The 27199-nt window shown below is 40.1% G+C and overlaps 1 protein-coding gene across 1 annotated transcript in view; it reads left to right on the top strand.

Annotated features, from left to right (window-relative positions):
* NSMCE2 (NSE2 (MMS21) homolog, SMC5-SMC6 complex SUMO ligase) overlaps nucleotides 1-27199 on the top strand; it is a 132094-nt gene that overhangs the window by 41256 nt on the left and 63639 nt on the right. The window contains exon 4 of the mRNA XM_063327528.1: nucleotides 20247-20400. Coding sequence (XP_063183598.1) covers nucleotides 20247-20400 — 154 coding nt within the window. The remainder of the gene's footprint in view (nucleotides 1-20246; nucleotides 20401-27199) is intronic.

Consider the following 27199-nt stretch of genomic DNA (forward strand, 5'->3'; position numbering starts at 1 on the left):
GCTTTAGACAAATAACATTTACACCCTGTTTCAAACCTATTTTGGAACATAGTTCTATCTAAAAAGTACCTTTTGCCTCCACAATTTTAATATTTGGAAAGCCTTCAGGGTATCTAATAATTTAACTCTGTGTTCTTACTCTTATATTTGATGATTTAAAAAATAAGTAAATGAACAGCTCCTGCTCTGGGCATTGTTACATAATTGAAAAATTCTTAATCTCAAAGCTCACTTCAAACCTGTATCATATAAAACCACACAAACCATGTAATAATTAGGTACCAGCAGATAAAATCCTGCTTGAAGTTAGCAGAGCTACACCCCTTTGGACCAAAGAAGGGAGGAATCTTCAGCTAGATCCTTGTCTTGCAACCAGTTTTCTCCCTTAATGCCCAAGGAAAACTTAGTAACTTGTTCTAAATAACAAATCTGGCTTGTAATATTGATGGGAGGAGGTGAAATACAGGTTGGGACCCCTTCGTATAAATTTGATGAAATTCCAACTTAAGTACCTGCTCTGATCTGAACCACACCAAATGGGATGAAATGTTTTCCTGAATGGTTAGGTAACATACAGTGTAGTTTTTTTACTTATTTTAATAGATCAGAATCTGAAAGTTTTAAGATCAGCCCTTGAGATTCCTGGATTGGTGAACATAAAAATGGCTTTTATATCCCCATCAACAGTGTTATAATCTAGAAAGGTGGTCCATCTGGGATTATATATATGGTCAACTAAGTTGTGACTATGGGCTGCTTATTACAGGAGGTATTGAGTAAGAGCATGTCTTATTTTTTAGAAAAGAAAGCACTAAGTTGATAGCACTGTCAGAAAAAAAGTCTTGATTTTACATGCACTTTCATTTACTTGAGGAAACGTTGGCTCCACCATTTTTGTGACTCTTCTTCAAGTAGTTTTTGCCTCTCTCAGCCTCCTGTTTATCAGACTGAAAAAGCCTTGCTACTTCAGCTTCTGTCGGTCATGAGCCCATGGCCCCTCTCCAGACTCCAGTTTCTCCACGTATCTTTTGAACTGAGGAGTCTGATATGGGATGCAGAATTTCATCTATTGCCTAATCAGTGCTTCCTACAGGGGGAGAGTAACTTCCTTTGTCCTGCTGGCCACACTTCTCCTAAAGGAGGCAGTATCCAATTTGCCTTATTAGCAGTGAGAACATTTCCTCACATTTAACTTAGCATCTACCTCCCTGTCCTTTTCGGCAGAGCTGCTACAAAACCAGTCAGTTCCTAGCATGCGCTGATGCATGGGGTTACTCTGTCCCTAGGAACGCTGCAGAACATTTCTTCTTGTTGAATTTGACATTTCGGTTGACCCAGTCCTGAATTTTCTCAAGGTCCTTCTTGGTTGAAGTTCTACTGTTTGATATGTCAAACGCCACTAGGTGAGTATTGTCTAGAAGATTGCTGAGAGCGCATTGTGTTTCATCATTGAGGTCATCGGTGAGGACGTGGAACGTTTTTTCAACCTTACTGTCCACCACTGTAATACTCTGCTTGGTACTAGCTACCAATTGGATATCAAACTAATGTTCACTTTGAGTGTTACCCTCTGAGCCCAGCTGTCCCAGTAATTTTCAATCTACCTACCAGACCATGTGATTACATCCACCACTCTCCCCACATCTGTGTTTCAGGTCATTTCATCACATAAAGCAATCAGTTTGATCAAGCATGAGCTGCCCTTTGTAAGTCCATGTTGATTGTTGATGATTACCTTTTTTGTTCCCTAAATGTTTGGAGGTGGATTCCAAAAGGATGTGGTATATAATCTTTCCAGGGGCTGAGGTGAGGCTGACCGGCCTATAGCTGCCCGAGTTCTTTTTCTCGTGCCTTTTTTAAAGACAGGCATAGTGCTAGCCTTTTTCGAGTTTTCAGGGACCTGCCCCAGTGATTGTGCTTTTTTTGGAGATGACAGGCAGGACTCTTGGAGTCACATCAGCCAACTCTTACAGCACTTTCAGATTAACCTTGTCTGTCCTCATAAATTTGAATACATCCAGCTGCTCTAACTTATCCCTATCTTGTCGTCTCTAACCTGTTCCTTCCCAAACCATCCTGGTACACTTGGAAATCTAGGAGTAATCTTTGCTTGTGAAGACTGAGGCAGAAATGTATTGAGTACTTCAGCCTCTTCCCTCTGAACCATTAGATTGTCTCCCCCATTCAGTAACATCCCCACATTTCCTCTGAACTTACACAATTCCCTCTTGCTGCTGTTTATATTGCTCACTTGTTTTAATTCTAAATGTACTTTGATTTTCCCAGTTTTGTTCCTAAGTGCCAAAGTAGTGCTTTTCTACTCCTTTTTTGTTGCCTGTTCTTGTTTCCTGTATGCTGTCTTTTTGCATTACAGTTCATTAAGCAGCTCTTTGCTTACTCAAGTGGGTCTTCTACTGAAATTTCCAATCTTCTTGTGCAACAGGACTATTTATTCCTGAGCTTTCAATAAGTTTTCTATAAAAATTTGCCAGCTATACTAGGCACCTTTTATATCAACTTCCCCAGGAGATTGTGCTGAGCCATTTCCTGAATAACCCAAAGTCCAGTTGCATAAAGTCCTGAGTCCTACTTCTTCTGCTTACCTTCCCAGTCTTCTTCTGGATCCTGAATGCAATCAGCTTGTGGTCACTGCTCCCAAGCTCCTATCCGTGACCACATTTGCCACTTGTTCTTCCCTGTTTGAGCACAGAGGTCACGTAGAGTATTACCTTTGTTTGGTCTCTCTAACATTTGCATTAAAAAGTTATCACCAATGCAGTCTAGAAATATCCTGGATTGCTTGCATAATGTCATGGTGCCCACATGGTTGAAATCCCTAATGAGGACCAAGGCCAGTAATTGGGTTGCTTTTGGTAGTTGTTTGTAGACAGCCTTATCCCCATCATCCCCTTGGGCAGGTGGTGTGTAACGGGCCCCCACTGCTGTGTGTCCAGTGTGGCTTTTGCCTTTGCTTTTGACCAGAAGATTCCTGTCAGATACGTCTGTGGTTTCACACTGGTCCTCTGCATAGAGAAGGAGGTCGTTTGTAAGATAATGTAGCTGCCCTTCTTCATTGCTTGATCTCCTCGAACAGCCTCCACGACACTGTTCCAGTCATGGATAACATCCCATTTAATCTTTGTGATCCTGATCACATCAGAAGTCTCTGACTGCATAGACTTCCAGTTCTTCTTGTTTGTTGGCCAAGCTCTGTGCATTAGTATCCAGACACCCGACGTATGGCTCTGCGTGCCTTCCCTCCAAGTAGAAATGTGTAACTTCCCCTTGTGGCCTTTTCTCACACATATTTTCTCCTCCCTTCCCTTACCTCTGGGCCTAAGTACCCATTTCTCAGTGAATTTAGTTTAAAGCCATCCTCACGGGATTAATAAGTGTCTTCACAGAGACGTTTCTTTGTCAAGTGGCTTCCATATCTTTGTAGCAGTCCTTCTTCATTGAATGGGGCATTGTAATCAAAGAAACCAAAGTCTTGCTGGTGGCAGCAGCTGTACAACCATGCTAGTTACATCTGCTAGCCAGGCCTCTCCATTGACTAGCGGAATTGAAGAGAGCACCACTGGGATTTCTGCTTTCTCATGTTTGCTCTGAGCTTTCTGTTCCATTTGTTGCTCAAGGTTTCCCTTGGCCGCGTTACTTCTGTCTCACAAGCGTTAGGAGCAAGAGGTAGAATTTGGAAGGCTGGGTGAGTCTTGGCAATTTCTCTGCAACATCAGTGATCTAGATTCTGGGCAAGCAACGGACCCACCTGGATAATAGGGGTGGATTCTTCTGTTTCACACAGGGGAGCATCATCAGCCACTAACACTGATGGTTTCTTTAGTACTGGTACTAATCCAAAGACTTGAGATACCCACTCAGAATTTTCTCCCAAAACAGCCCCTACTGTTCCTGAAACTCTTAGCTTGGCATAGGTGGAGAAGGAAACAGAACTGTTACCTGAAGTCATGGGCTTCCAAGCTTCCACCCTCTGCAAGTTTGTATCCTCTCTTGGTCTGTCAGCTGTACCTTTCTTCTTACCCCAATGCGGCTTAATCTTGTGTCTTGGAGAAATTTCTTCAAAGATCCTACTGGTCTCCCGTGCAGCACCCCTGATGCAGCGAAGCCCGCTGACCTCTCTTGGCAGCTCCTCACTGAGCACAGCCGTGACTTGATCAGAACGCACCTCCCCAGGGAGGAGCACTGGGCGTCTGAGCAGTCCAAGCCCTGGATGGCAGAATATACCCTCAGCACTTCCATGGAGGCTGAGGTTGCCAAAGGACCAGAAAGGCTGTACTGGTGGCCCATCCTGTGTTACCGCCTTTGGGAGCAGCTTCTGTTGGTGATATCTCTGGGATTTCTTTACACTCCCTCCAGTCCAACTGCCCTGTTAACTGCTTTTCTTCTGGTTTTGTGTCCTGATGGCGGGGCTCCTTGTTGCTGGTGTTCCCTAAGGAACACCATCTCGTGTCTAGATGAGTAGGAAGCTGACGCAAGTTAACTCTGTCCCTGGTGAGACTCCCACCTGGCAGGGAGCTCCTCACGCTGCCGCTTCGTTAGTTCGTTCCCTGCCCTCTGTGCTTGCCTTGTGATCCCATCACACATCGCTTCCGCTTGCACTGCTGTTCAAAACAAGGCTCGGAAACTGGACGCAAGTTAGCCATGCTGCTTTAGGACTAGGACTAGCAGTCCTAGTTTCAGGGTAGGCAAATTAAGGTGATTTATGCAAGATTTGGTTTTACATGTTTTCCACAACAACCACTCAGCAAAGTAAATAGATGTTGTTATTTTTTTTCTGTAAAGTATTTTTAGTAAATCCTCGGTGCCTGTTTTATTGAATGACTAATGCATTTTGGTACATCTGAATTACATCTATACTGAGTCATTTTGCTTTGTAATGACATATTTAAATGTTTAAATCTCTACAGAAATTAAATATTGTGGAAAACTTTAACCTTTTGTTCTGGGGGTTCGTTTGTGCCTGTATTATGTCACCATGAGCCTCTACTATGGGGAAGAACTCCTGTAAACTGAAGGCTAACAGAATGCTGTATCACAAAAGCATTTCTGGAAACCATAAATGAGCCAGTGCGGTTTTGCACAGCCAAAATTTTGGTTTTTTGAATGAGATCTTCCCCTGCTTGCTGTGTAATGTTGTTGCATTTAATATTTCACAACATTGTTGTTGAACTCTTAATTTTTCCTAAGCCACTGTTCACCCGAGATTTCTAAAATTTTCCTTTATCTCTTCTCAGACTGTAGTTACTTCACATTTTGAAACAAAAGCTTTGTTTATGGGCAAGGTTTTGCCAGTGACAGAACTAAAATAACTGTATCAGTGTTCCCTGCATTCTTGTTCTGGGATGAGTTGTTTTGGGGTTTTTTTTTGCTTTTCTTGTGTTTTTTTTGGTGGAGTTTTATTTGGTTTTGGTTTATTTTGTAAAATTCTCATATAGGACATGTCAGCTGAAATGAAATAGAAGGATCTGCAAGTTTTATACTGGTATAACTGTAAAATAAATATAAACATTTATTGCAAACATTTATTGCTTGTGTAGACCAGTTGAACAGCCTTCCTTGAATTACTTTGTCATGTGTACTTCTTCTTGAACTACTTCTTCCCTAGTCTGTTATCTTTCTTTTATCAGCTCATGATGCCCTTATAGTCCTTGAACAAATGCCTGTTATACCAGGCTGTCCTTATTTTGAAATACCTTACAAGCTTTCACTTGTGCTTCATTATCCTGGATTTGTAATCTGTGTTTCTCCCGATGTGTGGTTTTTATTGCGTCTTTGCTTGTGTGCCAGGTCCATCATTTACTTTGCGAGCTCTCGAGGGCAGAGAGCTGTTCATCGCATCATGTGCTTTCTGAAGACCATACCATATTTTTAGAATTCAAAGAATGGTGATCAGTCATTGTGAAAGACCAATATCCCTTTATTCTGCTATCTGTGAATACTGTTTGAGGCTTCTTGTTGCCTTCTCCAAGCAAGGAATCAGAACTAAGAACCACAGAAAAAATTGGTTTTGTACTTGCACAAACGGGTGGTATTGTGGCAAAGGGTTTGAACAAGACACCCCCCAACAAACAAAGAAACAAAACGCCTAGGTTTCACTATATATGAGAAGAGTCGGAGGTATGTGTAGGGTTAATTCTGAAATGAATGTCACTTTCTGCTCTGTGAATAATTGTATGTGAAATACAGAGAATAGGATTTTCAAAAGTGCCTACATGATTTAAGAACCTTGCAGAAACAAAATGAGAGGCTGAATCCACAGCTGAAGGGTTAGGCAATAACCTGGGATGTGGGAGAGTCAGGTTCAAGTACTTGCTCCAATTATCTTTTAATTAGTTATACAAAGTGGAACAACTTCAAACAGGAGAGATGGAGATGTCTTACCCCTGAATACCCAATAGCCTATGGGCTAGGACAACTAATATGGGATGAGCAGAGATTTGAAAACGGGTCACTCACCTTACTGATGACTCTTTTAACCACTGAGATATTAAATCTGATAGTATGTGGATTTCTCTCATCAGTGTTTATGAGGAAGGATTTGCCTGGCTTAAGCAACTAACTCAAGGAAAGGGTTTGTGGTGGAGGCACCCACGGCCATTAGAGGAATAGGACTCCCTCTCACTTAGTCTGTCTTTGCTTAGATAGGTGGCTTTTGCGAGCTCTGACACTTAGCTTTCTCCATCCATTTCATAAAAAGTCTAACTGTCTAATTTTGGGAGGGAATGGCATTAGGTAGTAGCATCTCTAAATCTAAAGTGCTGCAATTTGCATCTTTGCTACAATTTAGGCTTTTTGTGCATCTAGTTGTCTGCCACGAAGTAAGGATTTACTATGGTGCCAACAGACCAAACAGAAAGGCAGGAAGGACTTTTAGCAGGGCTGACATTAAATAGCAGACATGAAGACGTTACATATTGTTAAAACGTATTTACTGCTAAAGGAGGAAACCATGCTAATATACTAATTACATCATCTTGAGAGACTCATAATTATCTCTACAGGATTTCACGAGTCCGCATCCATCTGATTTGTCCTAATTCAGAGCCTTGTCATCCTCATCTGCAATCTCTTGCCCAGATGGAGCATGGAAATCGACACAAGCGTTCCCAATATGCAAATAGAGATCTGCAGTTCCACTTCAAAGCGGTCGCTTCTGAAGTGGGAATTTTAATTATTCCATTTCGAGTTAGTGACTCTGCAAAAGAGGTTTTTTTCTTCTGCCAGTGAGTTGGGTGTTCCCTTTTTTTCAGTTTTGTTACCCAGCTTTGCAGTAGGCATGTCTCATTCTCTCTGTCATTCAAACAATGGAACGGTTGACCAGTTAATGATCCATCTGTTTACTGATTGCAATCCATAACTTCCTCAGAGAGTTGTTTGTCCTGTTCTGGGGTTCTTTAGCATGTAGTATTTTATATAACAAGACGAGATTCCTCACTGCTCATCACAGGAGTCTGTTGTGAACTTGAGAAACAAGAGCAGATGACAACTGTCCTATATTTCGTAGAGATGAGCTGTGTCTACTGTCAAAACTAAAGTTCCTTGGACGAGAGAATGTGCTGGTGAGGTTGGTGGAGAAGAGAGACCTATGAAGCAAGAAATTGTTATCATGTGACTGTATATTGCATGGCAGAAGGCAAAGACAAAGGGGAGCAATCGTGATGGGGACTGATAATAGTTCGAAATGTCAAGTTAATCTGCAGGAACTGCCCAAAATAGCAACTGATCGGCTGAGAAGGGGATGAAGTTTCATCCGATTGTAAATAACTACAGAGTAGTATCAAGTCAAAATTAAATATTTTGCTGTTATGTGTACTCATAGAGAAGATCTCCGTTGAAGTGTGAGATGCAATTATAAGGTTTAGTTACTTATGGTGAGTTATACTGTTCCACTTTGGATGGTGTATTTTCACTTTGTAGTGAAGTGACTTAAGGAGGTCACCGGCAGTTGAGGAAAGTGCGCAGCAGTAGCACTGTCCGGACAAAACATTCCAAGATACCGGTGGATGCAGTTGGGGGAGCAGGTACTGCAATACCCCGCAAAGAGGTCAGTGAAACCTGCCCTTCCTGTGAGACTGAAGACCCATGCATGGAGGGGAGGCAGTCACTCGCTCCGTCTGTTCCCTAAATCCTTTGCCAGTGACTCAAGAGCTGGTGTTTGGTGAGAATGTAATATATAAAAGGAATAGTGGAGGCATCCCATAATTAGGGCTAGTAATAAGAGAGGAATCAGTTTAGCATGTGATATACAGTGAGTGAGTCAGAGAAATGAAGGAAAAGCGAGTTTGATAGAGTTATAAGAAGGGAAGCGCGGTACTGGAGAATTGTCATGAATGGTGATGAGATGAGCTCCAGAAGGAGCTAAAAAAGGGAAAGCAAAGTGACATGAGAAAGAGGAAGGACAAGTTCAAAACCAATACTAAATATAAGAGCTGGGGCTATGAATTCAGGAAGATGTAGGGAGAAGTTCGAATGGCAGGGGAGGTGTGATCAAGAGAGTTGGCTGGGACAGGGTTTATGCTGGCAGCCTGAAAGAATCTGGGGAGACAAATTTGATAGCATTGCAGAAACTGAGTAACAAGAAAAAATGTATCTGTTGAGTTTGAAAATAACAGAAAGGAAATACATGCATGCATAGAGTGATAAGTTTAGAAGACAATGACTTCTTTTTTACGGTTTTAATTCTTCCGGTAAGTGACGGTTTCTAGTCATGGACAACATTATGTTTCTGGGCTTGTCAGCCAGCATGATGGAAACGGCTTTGATAATCAAAGAAGTACTGAGGTTTTTCAGTATTAACAGCCAAACTCGTACTAGTTCGACTTCCTGTGTGAGTAAGTTCTTGAGACAAGATTTCTGCTCCATAACCTTTTCTTGTCAGCCAAGGCAATGTTAAGGAAAGTGTATTTAAATTTGAGTCTAGGTTTTTTAGTTTATTTTGCTTTTACAAACAGTATTTCATCAGTATATGTGAGGAGTACCCCTGTTTAGGAATTCTTCTGGTTTGTGCTCCTTTTCTTCCTGTTGCCATGCAGACATTCTCTCAGGTAGAACTCTCTCCTTCAGCCTTACAGCCGCAGTTGTGAACTCTTATTTTTACCCTCTTTCTTCTCACGCTGCTGTCACATTTTGCAGACATAAGTTAATACTGCTGTCACACACCAGTCTCATTTACAGAAATTATTATTTTAACTATGACCTATTTAAAAACTGTTTTAAATTGAAGTTGGATTTTAATTAGTTTGAACAGCATGTAAAAATCCAGGGCTTGTTTATAATGGAGGAATCTATACTGGCTGGAGAGTTGGAGCATGATTTCATTTTTAGTCATAATTTTAAACCTGGATTGATAATTTACGTTTAGATTTTTAAAAAGGCATATAAATTGCAAGAGTTGTAAAACAAATGTCTCTGAATTTTTAAAAACTCTTCTTATGTGTTTTCTATTCTACAGTCAGCTATCAGTTTGCATCCAGTATCTACCTTACAGTTAGATATTACTATTGCTAATATTATTATTAATATATTGCTATATTTAATTGCAGTTTATTATATATTGTTTACAATTTTTCAGGTTTCCTTTAATGTGGAGAGTAAGAAGCAAGTTGGTTTTGAGCTAAGATGTGGAAGTCCATGTAATGACCTATAATAAAAAAGCTGTTCAGGTTTTGTCAGATTTCTCAGGACGCAGTTTTGCGAGGCTCTGCATAGAAATGGATGCTCTGGAATCAGGAACTTGGGCTCAGTTGTGCAGGACACACAGCTGTCACAGCACAGAAGCAGTCAGTTGTGAAGGGGTTTGTGAGTGTCACAATGAAGGAAGATGTTTTTTAAAAAGGATTTTGAAGAAGGATTTAAAGATTTATTCCCAAGTGTCTCTGAGGAGCTTTTCCACAGCAGGAGGACCAGGAGGGAGAAAGTGTGAATGCACTTGCTTTGAAAATCAAACAGGTAGTGTCAGGGACTGGCATCATCAGTTATCTACTGGTCTTTCGATGCTCTGATAGATAACAGGAAAGGTGTGGGTAGATTCCAAGGATTTTAGTTGGTGGGAAGGATGTGTACGGTGGTAATGTAGACAAGATTAATCCAGGCTGTTACACAGCACGTGTTGTCTTTGCAAAAACTGGGGACTACAGAGGAATATGTAAGCAGCTTAATTTAGCATACTAGGAAAAAAGGCCCTTTAAAGGCTAATTTTCTGATACAGCTCTATTTCTGAGGCTTTGCTGAAACTGCGTTAGTAACAAAGATCAGATGTATAAGAAAAGAGGAGGAAAAGAATTGCAGTTGAAAATATCCTTCTGTGTTGGATGATACGGTGCTTGGAGGGAGCCTGTGTAACTGGGGAATTGAGATATCCTGGGACACCCATAGAGCAAAAAGGGTATGTTAGCATTCCAGTGTCCTGTGCAGCCTAACAGGAAGGAATCACTTGTGCGAGTACTAGGAAAGCAAATAGTGTTTGCCAAGACAAGGGAAGAGGTGCAAGCTGCCAACCACAACTGGTAACTCAAGAAGGATAAGAATGGAAGTAAGACCTGGGATTTAGTGGCTAATAACTCTATTGAGGGCTGTCTCAATAGGAAGCTGGATAAGACAACGTCACTAATAGTGATTGAAGAATGTGATATGTGGAAAGGCTCAAGGGAGAGACTTGGCTCTAAGGCGTTTGCAGCAAAGTGCAAAGTAAAAGGCAGTTCTGCCGCAGGGCACGGACTGGGACTGTCATACAGGTGAAGTGTTTTGCACCCACTGCAGTGTAAGGTGGGTCCTCCTGGTTTACGAGGAAATTTGGGGTGCATAGTGCGGTTGCACTCTTTGTTTTTTTCTGGGTAGTGCAACTCTGTACCATCACTGAATTCAGTGTTCTATGTTAAAGGTGGAGCTGACCCTGATGGAACTATTGCCATCTTGATCCCTATGTTAATACAAATATATTAATTCGGTGAGTCTAGACTGTAAGTGTCAGCCAGGATATATGTTTTTCAAGTAACATCAATTCAAATAAAGCATGAGTTTGTACTTAGAAATCTTATTGCTGTTTCCCAAAAGTTTAAAGGTTACATTTAGTCTTAATGAAGAATGCCAACATGACTCACATATTGCTGTTTTGGAGAGTATGAAGAAGAAACACTGTCAGTGACGAAGAACTTTTCGGGAACGAGAATTTCATCAGATGAATGAAAAAAAAATGAGAGGAGTAAAAATTGAAAAAGTCTACTTGACTTTCACTGGAGGTATAGCCAAGGAATATGGAAAACATCCCTCTGGAAAATCAGCTGATTTTAACAATACATGCTGTAAGCAGTTCTCCAAAGGATAAGTCACACTTTGTATTTAAACAGGGATCAGCTTCACAGCTGGCATAAATCAACAGTGTTTTGTAGGAGCTGGTGGAGATAACACTGAATTGTACTTGGTTTAGGATTTAGCCCTTTATTTCTACACTATGGAAAACATGAGTTTTAGTAACCTCTGTTAACCAAGCAGAGCCATACAAGAGTAAACAGGCTGTTAATCTGAAATCACCTTAAGGCCTTCTTCTGCTCCCACTGAAATCAATGTCTAAATTCCCATCAGTTTGAGTGGGATATTAAAGACCAAAAAAAATTGCTCTAATATCCATGTTAATGTATTTTCTAAATATGTGAATTAATCAGCAGCTTGGTAAACTGGTTCAACAGCCTGATGCATTTGCTGAATCAACCTTGCTAAAACAGATGAACCATCTGCCTCACAGTTTCTAACATGCTGTTAAAACAAAGCAACATTTTTATAAGAATAGTTATTTTTGCTGTTACAGGCTTCAATCTGTGCTCAGGCAAAACTACAGAGAACAAGATGCTGTGTATCTGTAGTGCACCAAAATTAGCTTGCATATAAACTATAACTGTGGCAGAACTTTAAAGTAGATAGAGAAGAAGGAATTAGTAAATTTATGTACTTGCTCCTCCTGTGTCTTGAACCATATTTTTTAGGTGTTTTCATAAATGTCTCCTAAATACTGCGGAAATTTTTGCTTTGTCATATTCATACTTCATATATTGAAAACCTACAGAGAAACAAGATGAAGACAGACTTGTGTTTGGTTGAGATCGTTAAGAAAATTCAGACGAATCCTCACGGCAAAGTTGGGCTTTCAGAAATGCTGAAGGGACTGAGGTGCTAAATATTCATTAACTTTCCTCACTTTGGTACCTTGGGAAAACCTCAGCTTTAATGCTCACATTTATTGCTGTCTTTATGAGCCATTTTTACAGTATTGGTAGCAAGCGATCTCAATACTGGTATTGCAATAAGATCCCCTTTTGTTGCTTCTTTTTACCCCTTTGCACAGCAGTGCACAGGGGTCTTGGGGAGAAACACAAAGATGTTCAAAGTCTTGTCTATACCATAGTGGGTAACTGGGGAAAATACAAAGAGCAGGTTTTTTTTGAAACCATGTGCAGATAAAGCATTTTACCTGAGGTGAAATGTCTCGCAGATGGAAACCCCAAGAAATGCTTTTCAGGCTGTAAACTTCGCTTTTGGGCCCGGACAATTTTGTTTCTTCACCTGGTGCTCGTTTACTTTAATCCCACTCTGTACATATGGTTCCTTTCTAAAGAGGAGAAAGAAAGCAAACAGCGTGGGCCAAAGTCCACTTCGAGCCTTCCCAAAATGAATCTTATGTGCCACAACTTGCGAGGAGTTAGTTCGGATATACCCCAGTATTCATGGAAGCAGCGTGCTTAGTTTCTTTATAGAGGTTAAACATTTCCAGCTGCATTCAAAGTAGGGAAAAGAAACGGTGGAAGGTATTAACGATTTAATTATGGGGGACACCTTAGCTACAACCACCGTATTGATATGCTGCTTTTGAACCATGGCAACCCTACCTCACCTTCAGACTGTTACTCTGGCAGAGTTTGGGGATATTTGAAACGTGCTGACAGTCATTTTCTGTTGTGCTGGCCGGGTTGAATAGGCAGTATGTGTCATAAGTATGGGTCAGCCCTCATAAATATGCCTCTCTTGGCATTTCACAATTGTCTGCAAAGGTATTGCTCAACCGGAGTCCCAGCCCTGCAGCCACAATGTGTAGAGGTGTTGAATCTCCCAGATCAGATGTGGGCCCTCAGGCAATCATGACTGCAGCAGCGCAGAGCTCCTGCTGCTGAATGATGATATCCTTTTTGACTGCCCTGGCAGAGGTTTCCAATAAAGCTGCGTTTTATTTGTGCATCAACAAATGATCCGATATTTGCTAAGGGTTTCAATCCAGCCATTGAAGAATAATAAATGACTGTTTAGGTTGAGCTGAAATTTTGCAGCCTGATCCAGTTACAGTGGTGACTCACTTAGAGTTGGTTCTCACATGATTCACAAAGTGTATGGGTGACTCAACCCACAAATTTACTTAGCTCCCATGTTATTTTCCCTCTCAGAGAAAAAAAAAAAGGTTATAATAAATAATCACAGCAAACTTTGACTTAACCCTGAGGTAAAATAAATGCGCGTGTTGAAAGGCTGCATATTTGTAAAAATAAATTATTTAGTGAGGTAAGTATGAAATAATAGGATGTAGGAATCGTTAAACAAGAAAGAAATGTGACATGCATTTTTTGTTGACTTTGTTGCATAGCAGATGTAAATAAAGGAAGAATAGTTATTTTTATCTGATGGAGATGCTCAGAGAGGCTGTTTTGACAATGTCCATACTTATTGCTGTTGCCAGCCAATTCTTGGCATTTGTTCTCTGAAATAAATAGTTTTAGATATGTCCATGTCTGGGTCAGACGTTTTAAAGTGACGTCAATTCAAAAAGTGTGAGATACCCAGGTTCTGAAAATTGTGTCTTTGTAGGATGTCTCAGACTAATCACCCCAAGTCCTGAAGTACCTGAAGTTATCTGTCTGAAAGATCTTCACTGAGTTTCTTTACAATATCGAATTCACAGAGATAAGAAATTCTGTCCCAACAGGAGCTTTAAGATACTAAGTTTTTCTTCAAAAGATGCAGCTGCTATCAGCGTTCCGTTAGCATGTGCACAGGCACATGGCGGCAGTGTAAATACAATATAAATTACTATGCGTTTAGAGTTAGCTAGACGTCAGCATGTCCTTTTTCGGGTTGTCCCAAAAGGATGTAGATATCTAGGTAACTATATACCTCTGAGCTTCTTAACACTGCGTGACTAATCACCCTCCCTTTCATAAATGAAACAACAGAGAATCTGGAAAATGAAGAAATTCTACCATGTCAGCTGATGTGGTCATTAAAAAGGTCATTAGCAAGCAGGAATGTTTCTTTGCCTCACAAATACAGAGTGTCAATAACATCCATAAATTAAACTTTAAAAGTCCTTATTTTGTAGGGATTAAATTACAGGAAACAAATAGCGTGTGGCTTGAAAGATTAAGGTGAGAATTCGGAATTCTTTGGAAAGATAGTTCCTTTGCAGATTACATCACTGGTTTGAGGAAACCTCAACATGGTTCAGGTGCGGCAAGAAATTTCTGAGAAAGCACGCTGCTATGGGACTGCGCTGGCAAACTTCCCAAAACCAAGGGACATAAACAATAGCCTTGAGAAAGGGTACCTAGGAACAGCAGCAGGATTAAAAACACACAGCTCAAGGACTTCTGTGCTAGAGAGAGAAGAAAGAAAAGGCTAAAATATAACTGAGGAGTGTCACGTGCTGAACCACTGCAATGCAAAGTCCAGTGCAGCATTTTTGTGGTACGCAGAATGACGCTTTTTTATCACAGAGTTTGCTGAGCAGCCACAAGCTGTTTCGGGCCTCTTTGTGGAAAGTGAACCAAATGCACATGTTAATTTGAACTTTCTCTCAGCTAAAGGAGAAGGTAGAAGGATTGCTTTGTGCTCAAAGCGCAGAACTGGGATTTATTTATTCTTGGAACTGGGATTTATTTATTCTTGGTTCTGCCACAGCCTCCTTGTGCAACCTTAGGCCAAGTTATTCATCTCTTCATGCCACAGTCTCCCCATTTGTAAAATACAGTTGATGGTACATATGTCACAATGGGCATTTGAGGCTAAATTCTTTAATGTTTGTGAAGTGTTTTGGGACATAATGCTGGGAAGGACAAATTACTAAATGCTGCAATGCTACATGCATAATTATGCTAACTAGTGCCTCTTTAGACACTGATCCTTTACTGTGTGTAGACTAATACCACAAGTTGGTCCGATTTTAGTTAATGGTACCTTTGACCTTACTGGTTCTGGGACTGGTCTGGAACAAAATAATTTATTTCCGATCCGGTGGTTATGCTAATTGATGAAATAAAAATTCCCCAGACTGCCCCTTAGAATACCCTGAGTTTACAGTTATCTTAGGCCATGCAAGCTGGCCTTTCAAAAAACCTGATTTCTGGAGGCAAAGTCTAACTAACAGTTTATGCATGGAATACACACAGTACCAGTGAAAGAATCTACAAAAGGAAGGCTCATCCTTACAGATAGATATTGGCAGAAGTCAAAGACTGCCATGACCTGGCTCATTTCATAAGCGTTGCCCGTCAAATCTCTTTGCACATACCAGCTGTGACCCGGTGGTGTGGTGTGTTGCCATGAGCAAATATATCTTTTGATAGGTAAACCACGGGTATGTTTTTCTAAACAGTAATTTTTTTAGTGTTTCTAAATGTGTTTTCCTATCAGCACTGCTGGTAGATCATGTATGGAGTACCATTAATTATCACGTATGACATGTTTGTTCTGCTTCTCATTGCTGACCTCCCATGTAAATGCCCATGTGGTTCTTTGCTGCTACGGGACTGTCACAGCAGATGCTTTTGCTTTTTCTATTGCTGTAAACAAGCTGTTGTGACTGATACTTCTTTTCACCATATGTCCTGAACACTCCCAGTTCATAGTTATATGTCATTTCCAGGATGCTTTGTAGGGTGTGTATGCCTCCACCCCATTTCAAAATCAATGTAACTCTCAATGGATTGACTAATGACTGCAAGGTGTTACTTCGCATGCTGGTTTTGGCTGACAGTGCTACTAAACCAACAGTTGTTTGCATAACATGTCTTTCATTGTTGCCATGTGAAGTAACTCTTACGGACGGATTGGACATGCCAATGGCCTCAGGTTTGCTAGGAAGCATTTATCTGACATGCTGCTGAGACCAAAGAGAAGTGTGACCCCAACTTGCTGCCCTGAATATTGGTTAATTTGCCCTGTCCCTTAGCCGTATCCTATGTTTGTATTGTCCTTGTACGTTTTGTTGCGCTGATCTCATCTTCGCTACATCCATCACGAATCTGCAGAGTAGGAGTGGGTGGTGAGAACTAACGAAAACTGTAATGTACCTGTAAGGGTGTTGTGCTGATGCAGTGTGTCAGATGTTGCAATTCTGTCCCACTGTGAGGAATTAGGACTGATGTCACATTTTCTTTCATTTGTTATCGTTTATGTTGTTGGGTTAGACCATTCTCAACCCTCTTCATGGAATAGGATATGCAGCACCAAAGAGAAATTACTTGTGAACAGCAAATGTATTTACTTGTTATTACAGTGGGTGGCCATGCCTTATTCACCTGTGACGCGTTGACCTTCCAGAAGGTCTACCTGGCATTTCAGTAATAGCATACGTAATGGTACAGTATTGAGTGTGGTCAGGAATGGTGTCTCTACTAATCATTTTAATGAAAGCAATCATCTGGAGGTGAACAGAAACTGAATTTAAATTGTAAACGTGAAAGAAGTTAAACTACAGAAAAGAGCATTCTTTGAGTATCTCTCTCATCTGACTCCTTAAGTTTCTATACGAGATGGTTGTCTGCCTATGTCATATGTACTGCATTGCTGCACTATCTGCGTAACTTAATGTGTTGCTGTTGGGAAAATAGCTGGTGTGAAAGACTTTTTTTTTTTCTTGATAACTGGCGGAATTGTTCATGTTGCCTTTAGCTCTTACTTTGTTAGCTATATGGCAGCAGGCTGTGTGATTATAGTTCCATACACAAGGGAGGGGTTTGTATAATTGTTCTCTAGAGGTTAATACGGATGTCTACATGCAAATTTTTGTAGCTCCACAGTGACAGGGGCAAAGCTTATTCGTGTGCATATAATGCAGCTTCTCAAATATCCGTCCTTTTTGCTAACATAACAGTATAAGTTACAGTTCCTGCTCAAATGGGTCGAGTCCTTTAATTTTGGAAGTTGGAGTTGAGAGAACCACTGTTAGAACTAACATTGGCTGTGCCCTTCTCTTCACCTCTCACTCTGAGGGTATGGTTGAAGATGCTACGTTGCTGAATTTCTGTACTCAAATCTTCCATGACTTAAGAAAAAAATAAAAAGAGCCTGATGTAACTATATCAATGTATAACATAGTCCCTGCGGAGAGGAAAAGATTATTGACACTGTCTTTGCTACATATGGATGTCTGGAATGAATGTCCACATAATTTACTCTTTGTGTGAGTATCAGCAACTTTGAAGCACTTGTTTTTTTTTAGTATACACAGCTGGATCTTCTACGTCGTGTCTGGCCATAGTGCTCTCATTTGTGGTCTTAGATGAGGGGCTGTTATTTGGGCTATGCTTGTGAGTGTGGGCCTGTGTTTGTACATTCTTTTTATGTTAAAGAGAGAATGTCTGTACAAACAGCCTGCTGGAGTTGTTGCAGAAAGGAGTATGTTTGCACTACATGTTGTCCAAATCAAATCATTATTTTATAATGTGTTGGATTTTAAATGTATTTTGGTTTAGTAGCCACTTTCTTATGCTTGCATACGCCTAATGGCCAAGTTTCTTCTCCAGTGTTGGTTTTGACTGTGATAGGCATTCTTTCGCAGCAGTTTGCTGTCATACTGACGCAGGCAAATCATTTGAGCGTGTACGATTGCCCCAATTCCCCCAGGCAGAGGGTGTTCTGTTTTCCTTTGTTCCTGTCGTGGTTTTGGCCAAATGGGCCAATGGCTGGCGACAGATGCTCCCCCCCAGCCTCTCGTGCACGGAGAGGAGGAGGAGAGATAAAGAGATTTGCGAGTTTAGAAGAAACTAAACTACTTTAATGAAATATTAATAATAAAATAAAAAGGAAAATAATGAAATAGATACAGAATATACAAAACCGTATCAAGCTCCCAGGATGACGTCACCGGCAGGCACTGGGGAAGTCCCAGACTGGACTCAGCGACGGGTGGGAACTGGATTCCACAGCTGGAGTCAGGAAGACATGGAGCAGGATCAAAGGCGGATGAACAGACAGGGTCCTCCTCGGACATCGGCCACTGAAGAAAGAGATCTAAGCCTTTGATCCCTCAGCTTTTATATTGAGCATGGGGCAGATGGGATGGAATACCCCTGCTGGTCAATTTTGGGTCACCTGTCCTGTCCGCTCCTCCCTGCAGGTGGGATCCCTCTGCGCTTTTCCAATTCCAACCCTCCAATGGGGCAAATAACGAAATTAGCTGACCTTGGTTGTTACAGCAATAAGTAAAAGCAAGAGCCTTTCTGCGTATTGTTCCTTGGCACAAAGTGTCTTATCGCTCTGAACGAACCGTTTTAGACACAACACGCTGTTAATTTCAGAGAGTTAGAAGAGGCCTAGCTAAGAAATAAAAATTACTGAATAGAGAAAGTTGGTTCTGTTTTACCTCAAACCAGGACAGCTCCATTTGTCAAATTTCATAGGATGAGGACTGTGTGGTGCTGCTTGGCTTCGTGCAGCAGCCTGAGCGTCTCCGATGACGTGCTGTTGGTCTTTCATAGTCACTGTGCGCCTTGGGTACCAAGGTATTCCTGAGGCTTTCCCACTCACACTTTGGTGTTGTGGTAGGTGATCTTTTCTCTCCGGGTGCCTTTGAAGACTGCATGCTATCGCCTGGCAGTGCACAGTGTTTTCTTCTTGCCACAACTCACACCTGCCTCGTGTCAAAGTGCCAAACTGGCTTTACTCTTGGAAGGAGTAATAGTTCTATGGATTGCTTTGCTTTGATTAAAAGGAAAGTAAAGCTTTCTTGGTTATGTAGCATTCTGTATATCTGCAAAGTCCATTTTTACATGAACATTTATTGTTTCTTTGGCTCCTGAAATGAAATATGTTCTGTAGGATTTCCAAGGTCTCTGTAAACTCTGAAACCTGTGAGTGATTTGATGAAGTTGACCATTTTTTCTCAGTAGGCCCTTTTTCTGTCTTTCACAATGAATAGTAGGGCGGTCTGGTGAGGGGCAGAATTTAATCTGCGTGGCAGAGGAAGAGTGGCAGAAATGGTGCTTACCTCCTTTTTTGGCTTGTTTTGCCGTATGTTTAGGATAGAAATAGCCTTTGTCTGGTTCAGAAAATACTTAGCATTAAGGATTTGACAGAGGTCCACCTTCTTTCGGAGTTTGTGCTGCTGCTGATCATCATTGCATAGCCTAGTCCCCACCACCTGTAGGCTAGTTCTTATGAAGACCTGTCAAAGGTACAGTTCCCTAGAATGTAACGTTTGCTTGAGGAACAGAAGGGAAAATTCTAATTATTGGGTTTTGGGGGGTTCCCAAAGTGCTTTTTGGCTTTTTGCATTCTTGGAGTATCTTAATTTTGCTTATGTGATAACTTCCCGTTTATTTACAGTCATTTATTCTTCAGATCTTTCTAGATGCAATTACTGTAAGCAAATGCTTTTCAAGAAACTGTGTTTTTGCCGGTCTATATGGCATAATGCTTCTTGTTCACACAGCACAAATAAATTGAGGTGGTTTCCTTTTATGTTAGCTATCTGTACGGCTTTTGCTGGTGTTATCACGCTGATCATCCATGCAGATGATAAACTTCTGTAAAGCTGATTCAAAAATGATGAGAGAGTGGAGGTTTTTAGAAAACTCTTTTAGGAGTTATTTCTGGTTTTCAGTCATCTCACTTTTTGGAGAGAGTCGTATTCTTTGGTTTCATTCACGTTCAGTGTTATGCTGGTTGCTGTTAACATGTTGACCTTTACCACTCATGGAAGTGAATTTGACTGCAGAGGTTCAGTTTTTCCTGTTGTTAGTGTGAGAAGCACCCTGTATACAGCAACTGAGTTAAATGACACTGAAACCCCAGATTTTATAGTTGCTTTTGCTGAAGTAAGTAATAACCTGGAGGTTATGGTTTCAGAGCAGGAAACCCAATTGGAGTCTAAAGAAACTGAGATTATGCTTACGAATTTTTGCTTGACGTCTTTTGCTTTGTATTAAAATACGTGTCATAATACATAGCATTCTATTTCTTATTCCTTACAGATAAAACGAGAAAAACCAGAAAATATACCAGATCTAAAATATTTAGTAAATGAAAAATTTACTGCACTGGAGAGCAAGAACACGGACTCAGATTTGCAAAAGAATGAAAAATATATATATTTTAAGGATCAAGTTAAAGAGATGAGAAAACAATGTAAGTCTTATTTTTAAAAAAATAGATTTTTTGCATGCTAAATGGTAAGATGTGACTAACCGCCCTAAAATATAGAACGGCCAATTATGGCTTAAACTGAGGTGAGTGTTTGTATTTAAAACCTTATTTAAACTGATATCTGTGTAGAAAAAAAGGCAGTGTAATTACCATGGTAGTTTTATTTAGGCTCACACAGTTCCTGCTGTGTTTGAATACAAATATAATGAAAGTCTTGCTTCACATCCTTTTTTTGTAAGGTGGGCTTTTTCATTTGAAGACTTTTTCAATTTTTTTCTTAATTGATAGGATCTTCTGAAAGGATTAGGTAAGCTGTTTTCATTTGTCACTTAAACAAATTGCTCCTGTTTCACAACTTAGGATGTGTTGCAACTCTAAGAAGACCTTTGCTTTAATCGTAGAACTATATTGTTGGAAAATGCTTACTGTGTGTGTTCTCAGGTTTACAGCTTCTATGCACGCACCATGTAACTCTTCAACTTATTAAAATCCTTTTTTCTTAATTCACATGATTTATCAAGTGTTAAAATTTTAAGTAATTTGTGCTTGAATTGCCAGAAAAGTTGGAGAGCGAACAGTTCTACTTTTTATGCAACACAACAAAATTGTATGCTTTTATTGCCCTGCACCTATTAAAATATCACTGTGATTACTGTTGCCGGGAAAGTTCATGGGCTCTAACACTATTTGTGTTGCTCTTCCCCAATCATGATTATGTTTTGAAATAATATTATTCTGCTTGCTGTCCCTTGACCCCTGTACCTATTCCCTCCTACCCTGCATTTTGATTTCAACATGAACTGGTATCTCAGGAACTTCAGGAGTCATAGATTAATGATTTATACCACTTGAAAATGATATTCTGGATGCTCTTCTGTAGCTCTCCTTGAGTTCTGTTGTTTTGGAGCCCTATCCAAAACCCGCTGAAACTAGCGGAAAGAATTTTGCTGCTGACTTCACTGGACTTTGGATTACTTCCCTATAGAGATTTATGAAGTGTGAGGACATGCTTGACAAGGTGAATTTTAGATCTGATATCTCAAGGCTCCCTAGTATTAGAGCTTGAGGGCTTAATATATTTGTTTCCCATCTTTATGGTTTTTAAGATTTTGGATTTGAGTATTCGCACTGATCTCTGAGTTTAATAGGCTCTTGGCACTACTCTAAGAATGAAAATACCAAGTTGCAGACCACAAAACAGTGTAATTTTTACTCCCTACATAACCATAAAATTGTTACTGCCCCACCATTATGTTGTAATTCCTAATTTCCAGGTGTTTGTAACTGAGAAGATAAAATCTTGATAACTGACTTGGGATTTACTTTCCACCCTGTAATTGCCTGAGGAAGGGGTGTATGCCCTAGTAATACATTCGGCTCAGGCTGCGGGGCTGAGTTCTAACTGGCACACCGGTTGAAAAAAACCCAAATTAAATAAACACAAGAAGAGTTATTCTTCAAGAAAAATAAATAATTAAAAAATATAAGGACTTAATTCTGCTTCTAAGAAATCCAGATTTGTCTTATTAGCCACTTGGAATTTTGTTCTGCTTGTGCATAGAGGTCAGACCGTGCCCAAAACAAAACGCATGATGGTGTTGGATGGACTGCTGCGTTCAGTACATGGACTATTGATCAGCTGGGTCAGCTTGGGTTTTGTAGAATTCATGATGTTTTTGATGAGGTAAATCCATCACACTTGCTCCTATTGCAGCATTTAATGCAATTTAAAAGGTTGAAGGGAAAATCATTAGCTTTCACAGTCTTGGATGCAATGTAATGATCGTGTATTCAAATAAATGGTCTGGTTCAGCTCACCTTCTTTTGGAATGGGGAACTAAATGCCACCTCCGGTCTTCAGATAGGAAAGAGGTGGGAAATTCAAAGTTAAATCTTTCAAAGCAAGCACAGTTCTGCTGCCTTAAACTTGCATTAGTGCGGTCTCTTCTGCCTAAATAATCTGTTGATCCACCATAAAGTCCCTTTCCTACTTTACTTTCCTCTTCAAAAGGCTCTTTTACCAGGAAGACTCACAGAAATTCTTGAGTAATAGTGGGTGACTGAAGATCAGTGGAGTCTGTTCATATTCCCGTATGTAAATTCGCTTCTATATGACACAGTGACCTGTAACCAGTAAGACGCTCCAGTTTCTCTATTTATTGTAGTTATGCGATCTTCTTGCCATTACCCTTACCCTCCCTCTCTCCTTTTGTGTGGTTTTCTCACTCACAGCTAGCCTTTAAGCACACCCGCATAATTGAATATCACAAATTTATTCACAAGCTTAAAAATGGCAGATACCCACATTTGTACAGAATCAGGGCCTCTGGTCTTAACATCTTTGTGAGAGGCTAAACTGATGCATGTACTCCGTCTTGTACAAAAAGGCCTCTTCTCATCGTTGGGCTCCATGTAGTAAATCTCTGTGCTGAGATCTATAATTGAGCAGTGACATTATCTGAAATACCACATATGCTATGTAGAAAGTAGTGTTACTGTAGGGAAAGAGTGGGCTCAGAGGCAGGAATTGCTGGGTTGCAATACCAGCAGAACTGAAGATTCATGAAATCTGTAGAAGACATCTACTAGTTTCAAAAAACTGGTGATTTACATGCTATGACACTGGGTGTACATGTTGGTTTATTTTTCTTTTATAAGGAGAACATTAAGGTCACCCTGTTAAATATTCAGCAGCCATGCTCAAGTCATCTGTGTATTCTTTAGCTTCTCCTGTGTGAATTCTGATTTCAAAAGCATGAATCCTACAATACGGGTCCCGTAAGAGAGCATATTATAACGTGTCTGCAAATTTTGGGACACCTACTTGATGTGAGTGACATATATCAATAACTTGATCAATCAGCTACCTGGTTAATATTTTGTTTTCAACTATTAGTCTTGCCAGTTTGGGCACAACTGAGTGTGTAACTCCTGGCCTGTTTCAAGCACATATCTACAGTACGGTCCAATTTTTAGCTCTTTCCTGGGATTTGGTTTTATTGCTAAATCAGACGAAATACCAAAACTCCAGCCAAGTTTTCGCAGAGGAGCTTTCCTGGAGTTTTCTTTTGTCCCAGCCTTTTCTATCTCAAAGGAGCAGATGGAGTAGATGCTAAAATGATTTGCCTTCCACGATGAGTTACCATTAATCATTACATCTCTTTTATGCAGAGCTGACATTTGACATTTGTATTCTAGAATAGCTGAACAAGAAGATGTTATATTCTCACATTGTCTTCCTACTTAGAAATTAGCTAGGATTTGAAGGAGAAAAACTTTCTTGACACAAAGTATTTAGGTACGGTGTGGAGTGTGAAGCAGTTAATGATAACCGTATTTTAACAGAAAATTAAGAAAGCTAATACCTTTTCTCTCTTGATACTTGCTGCCACGGTGATGAAAGGGAGCTGCATGGTTGTTCACTTGCCACCTGACAGATGACACGCGGTGTGGTAGGTAGTTCTAATACACAGGGAGGAGAAAGACGAAAGGAGAGAAAGGAGAAAATCACCTTCAGATTGTCGTCTTCTCTAGGCAGTTCTGCAGGAAGGAGACCTTCTTAGCTTTGAACTTCAGCAGCAGCTAAGGTGCAGAAATGAGATTGAGAAAGTGCATCTCTGTGGCAGTAAGGATGATACCGTGCCTCAGAGCAGTTTCTGTTCTGCTCATCTTTCAGACGGTTTGCAGGCATTTTCCCTCAATCTGTGAGTCCTTATTATGCAGCTACTTTTGCTGGATTTGTGCAAAATGATGCGAAATCTCCACCTCTGATGATATGTGTCAAAACACTGTCAGACAGGTTTTATGTGAACAGCAAGTGATTTTTCTGAAGTCTGTTTTCAGAACTATCTTACATTCCTAAATTCCCACTTCTTACTTTTAATGGCAAACATTTTCCTTTTTCTCCTCAAACCTGCTTAGAATGTAAGCAGTAGAAAAGAAGTGTTATTTTTTTTTATTTTTTTTCTTAACCATTTCTTATACCCCAAAATGACTACATTATCTTTTCCAAATAGTTGAGCACTTGGAAGGATACTCACTAAATCTGATAATATTAGAAAGTTCTAAATAATTGCATGTGTGGTTTGTAAGAAGAATTTTTTATGACCTTAACCCTACATGACTCCTTACGCATAAGGGTCCTGGACCTGCACAGTGCTTAGTGATGTCCTTTTGATTAAGTGAAATGCTTAAGCAGGTTGCTTAAATTAAATTGCATGAGTAGATCCTTTGAAATGAGTGAGATTGCTGGCATGTTTCACTTCCTTATTGGAGCGTAACCACAGTACAGAACCTTGTAGGACCGAGCCCATAGGAACTAAGTCATGATTACTGCAGGAATTGGAACTTTGCATTTTGTATCTTCTGTAAATTTAAAATCCCACCTTCTGTTTAAAGTTGTATTACCAAGTCTTTTTATTTCATGCCAGTGTATATATATCAAAGGCATCTTCTGGCACAGAGTATGAGAATTTGGGCTTCGCAAAATGAAAGAAAGAGCTGTCTTTAATCTCTACGTATCAGTTTAAGTTTCTAATACTCTGTGAAAAGAGCTAATCAGAAGGTATAATCTCCACTCCTGTGACCCGAGCTGCCACTGCTGTATTTGCTGAAGGTTATTTAGTTTCACATTTGGTGCACAAAGGATGACAGGTTTCATAGCCCTTTTATGGCAGCTGATAACATGCACTTTGGAATCCTTGATAACCGTGGTCTGTACGAACACTCAACAGATGTGTGCTTTGGTAGTCATTTTGTAGAAAGTGCTAAGATTCAAGTGAATGAAAATATTGCTGGTTATGCCAAACTATTTAAGGAGTGAATTTGGCAAATGTAAGAAAGATTTTTTTTTTTTGATAGGGAACAAATAATTTTGAGATGCAATAGTAGTTTAGGCAACTTTTTGTCACAGGAAACCAGTCATTGTAGTGTAGTTTGGAAGGCAGCAGCGCTGCGGTTCTAAAGCTCATCCTCGCCTTCTCCTTTGAAGAAAAAAAGTCTCAGGTCTCAGAGGTTTTGAAAGGAGAAAGTATGTATCATGGTTTAACATTTTGCTAGGAGAGGTTCATAGTCATTATCAATAAGCAAATACTTGCAGAATAGAAGTTTTTAAAATTAATATTTAATGTTCATTATGCTCTGTTGATACATGTATTTCAAGCCATGCATTTGCTGAGAGACAATAATGTAAAAAAGTGTTACTTTAGATGCAGTTTGAGGTAGAAAAAAATGACACTGTGAAAAGAATTCTCATTAAATTCATAAAACAGTCCTGGAGATTCCAGGAAAGACTAAAGTCTTTGATTTGGCTTTAGTAGGATAAAAAAACAAGCTGCAACACGACACTGTGTAGTATAATGCTTGACAAGTTTCATCCAATTAATCCTCACAACATCGCACTGAGGTAGGCAAGTTAATTTTATTCCTCACCATATAACAGAGGTGAAACTTGAGTAAATAGTTGAAGTTACTTGTGCAGAGTCACATCACTGATTTACAGATCTGGGTTTCTCTTCAGTAGTACCTAACCTCTTTTATGGTCTGTTTTCATCTTTATATTTCGATGTGTTGGCAGAGGATAAGCTGAAAAATAACAGTGTATTTTTCTTTGTATTTTTAATATAAAATAATAATTTAAAATCCCTTTACTGACTAATTATGGGAAAACAACTTCAGCACAAAAGTTGAAGATTCTAACTGAAAGTGGGATTGCTGTTATGACAGTTCAGTGATGTGTGTGGGATATGCACTTTTCATTTATGCAAAATTCCTTATAGACAGCCCTTACAGACAGACTAGTAAAGAAATGAAAGATGATCTAGGACTTAGGAAGGTCACTTGCAGTTTATGAGGCCTTGGTTTAGTTCTTTGCATTTTCACAGTAGTCTTGTGTTAGATCAAGTCATTTAGGTTCAGATCAGACCACTGGGAGTAAGGGGCCTGAAATCTTTGTGGGTCTGAACCTTACACCTATTCCTGAAATTCAGCTGCGTATAGATGGTGTTTGTGGACTGTGCAAGGAGAGACTAATGAACGTGGACTGGACGTATCCATGCTGCTCCAGGCTGGTTCCCTCCGTGTCCACTCTGCACTGCAAAACACTCCATTGCCCTGCTTCTCCTGTGGCACTCCGCTGGCACGAAAACATTGTTATTATTTTTTTGTGATTTTTTCAGTTCAAAGAGCTGGAAATAATAACATTACTGTGTTTTAGTCTGCCAGAGTGATGTTTTCATGGCATGATGCTGAGGGAGCAAACTGCAGTCCCCGAGGGGTGACATGAATATGTTTAGAGGCATTTGTGTGAATGAGATCTGACTTTTGGGTAGGGTTAAAGGACTGCCCTAAGAGAGAAACTTGGCATGGTTTTGTCCTTTTGGGACTGTGTCCTGTCTGGGTATTTTCTGTACGAAGCTAGTTGGCTTGCTCAGGAGTGAGCTAGCCCACTTGTAGTTTTGAAGGATTAGGAGATCAGGCCCTGGGAATGTAATGGAATGAGTTAAAGTGATGATGATTATGTCTGACATACAAACCCTCTATTTCACAGTTATTGGAAGGTTAGTGTCCTTGCTAGTTTGCAAAGAAGGACCAACTCTAGAACGAATGAAGCCATCAGAACTTCTGTTTTGCAATTTGCCACAGTTTTTCTGGGTAAAAAATTAGCTATGTTGGTAGGATAACAGGGAGAAGCTTGCATTAGCAATAATTCTGTTAGTGGATTAATGAAGAACATCGATTGCCAATGGATCTGGTGAGGGTTTCTTTGATGAAATGATTACTT

The sequence above is a fragment of the Chroicocephalus ridibundus genome, chromosome 2, assembly GCF_963924245.1.
Source record: "Chroicocephalus ridibundus chromosome 2, bChrRid1.1, whole genome shotgun sequence".
NCBI lineage: Eukaryota > Metazoa > Chordata > Aves > Charadriiformes > Laridae > Chroicocephalus > Chroicocephalus ridibundus.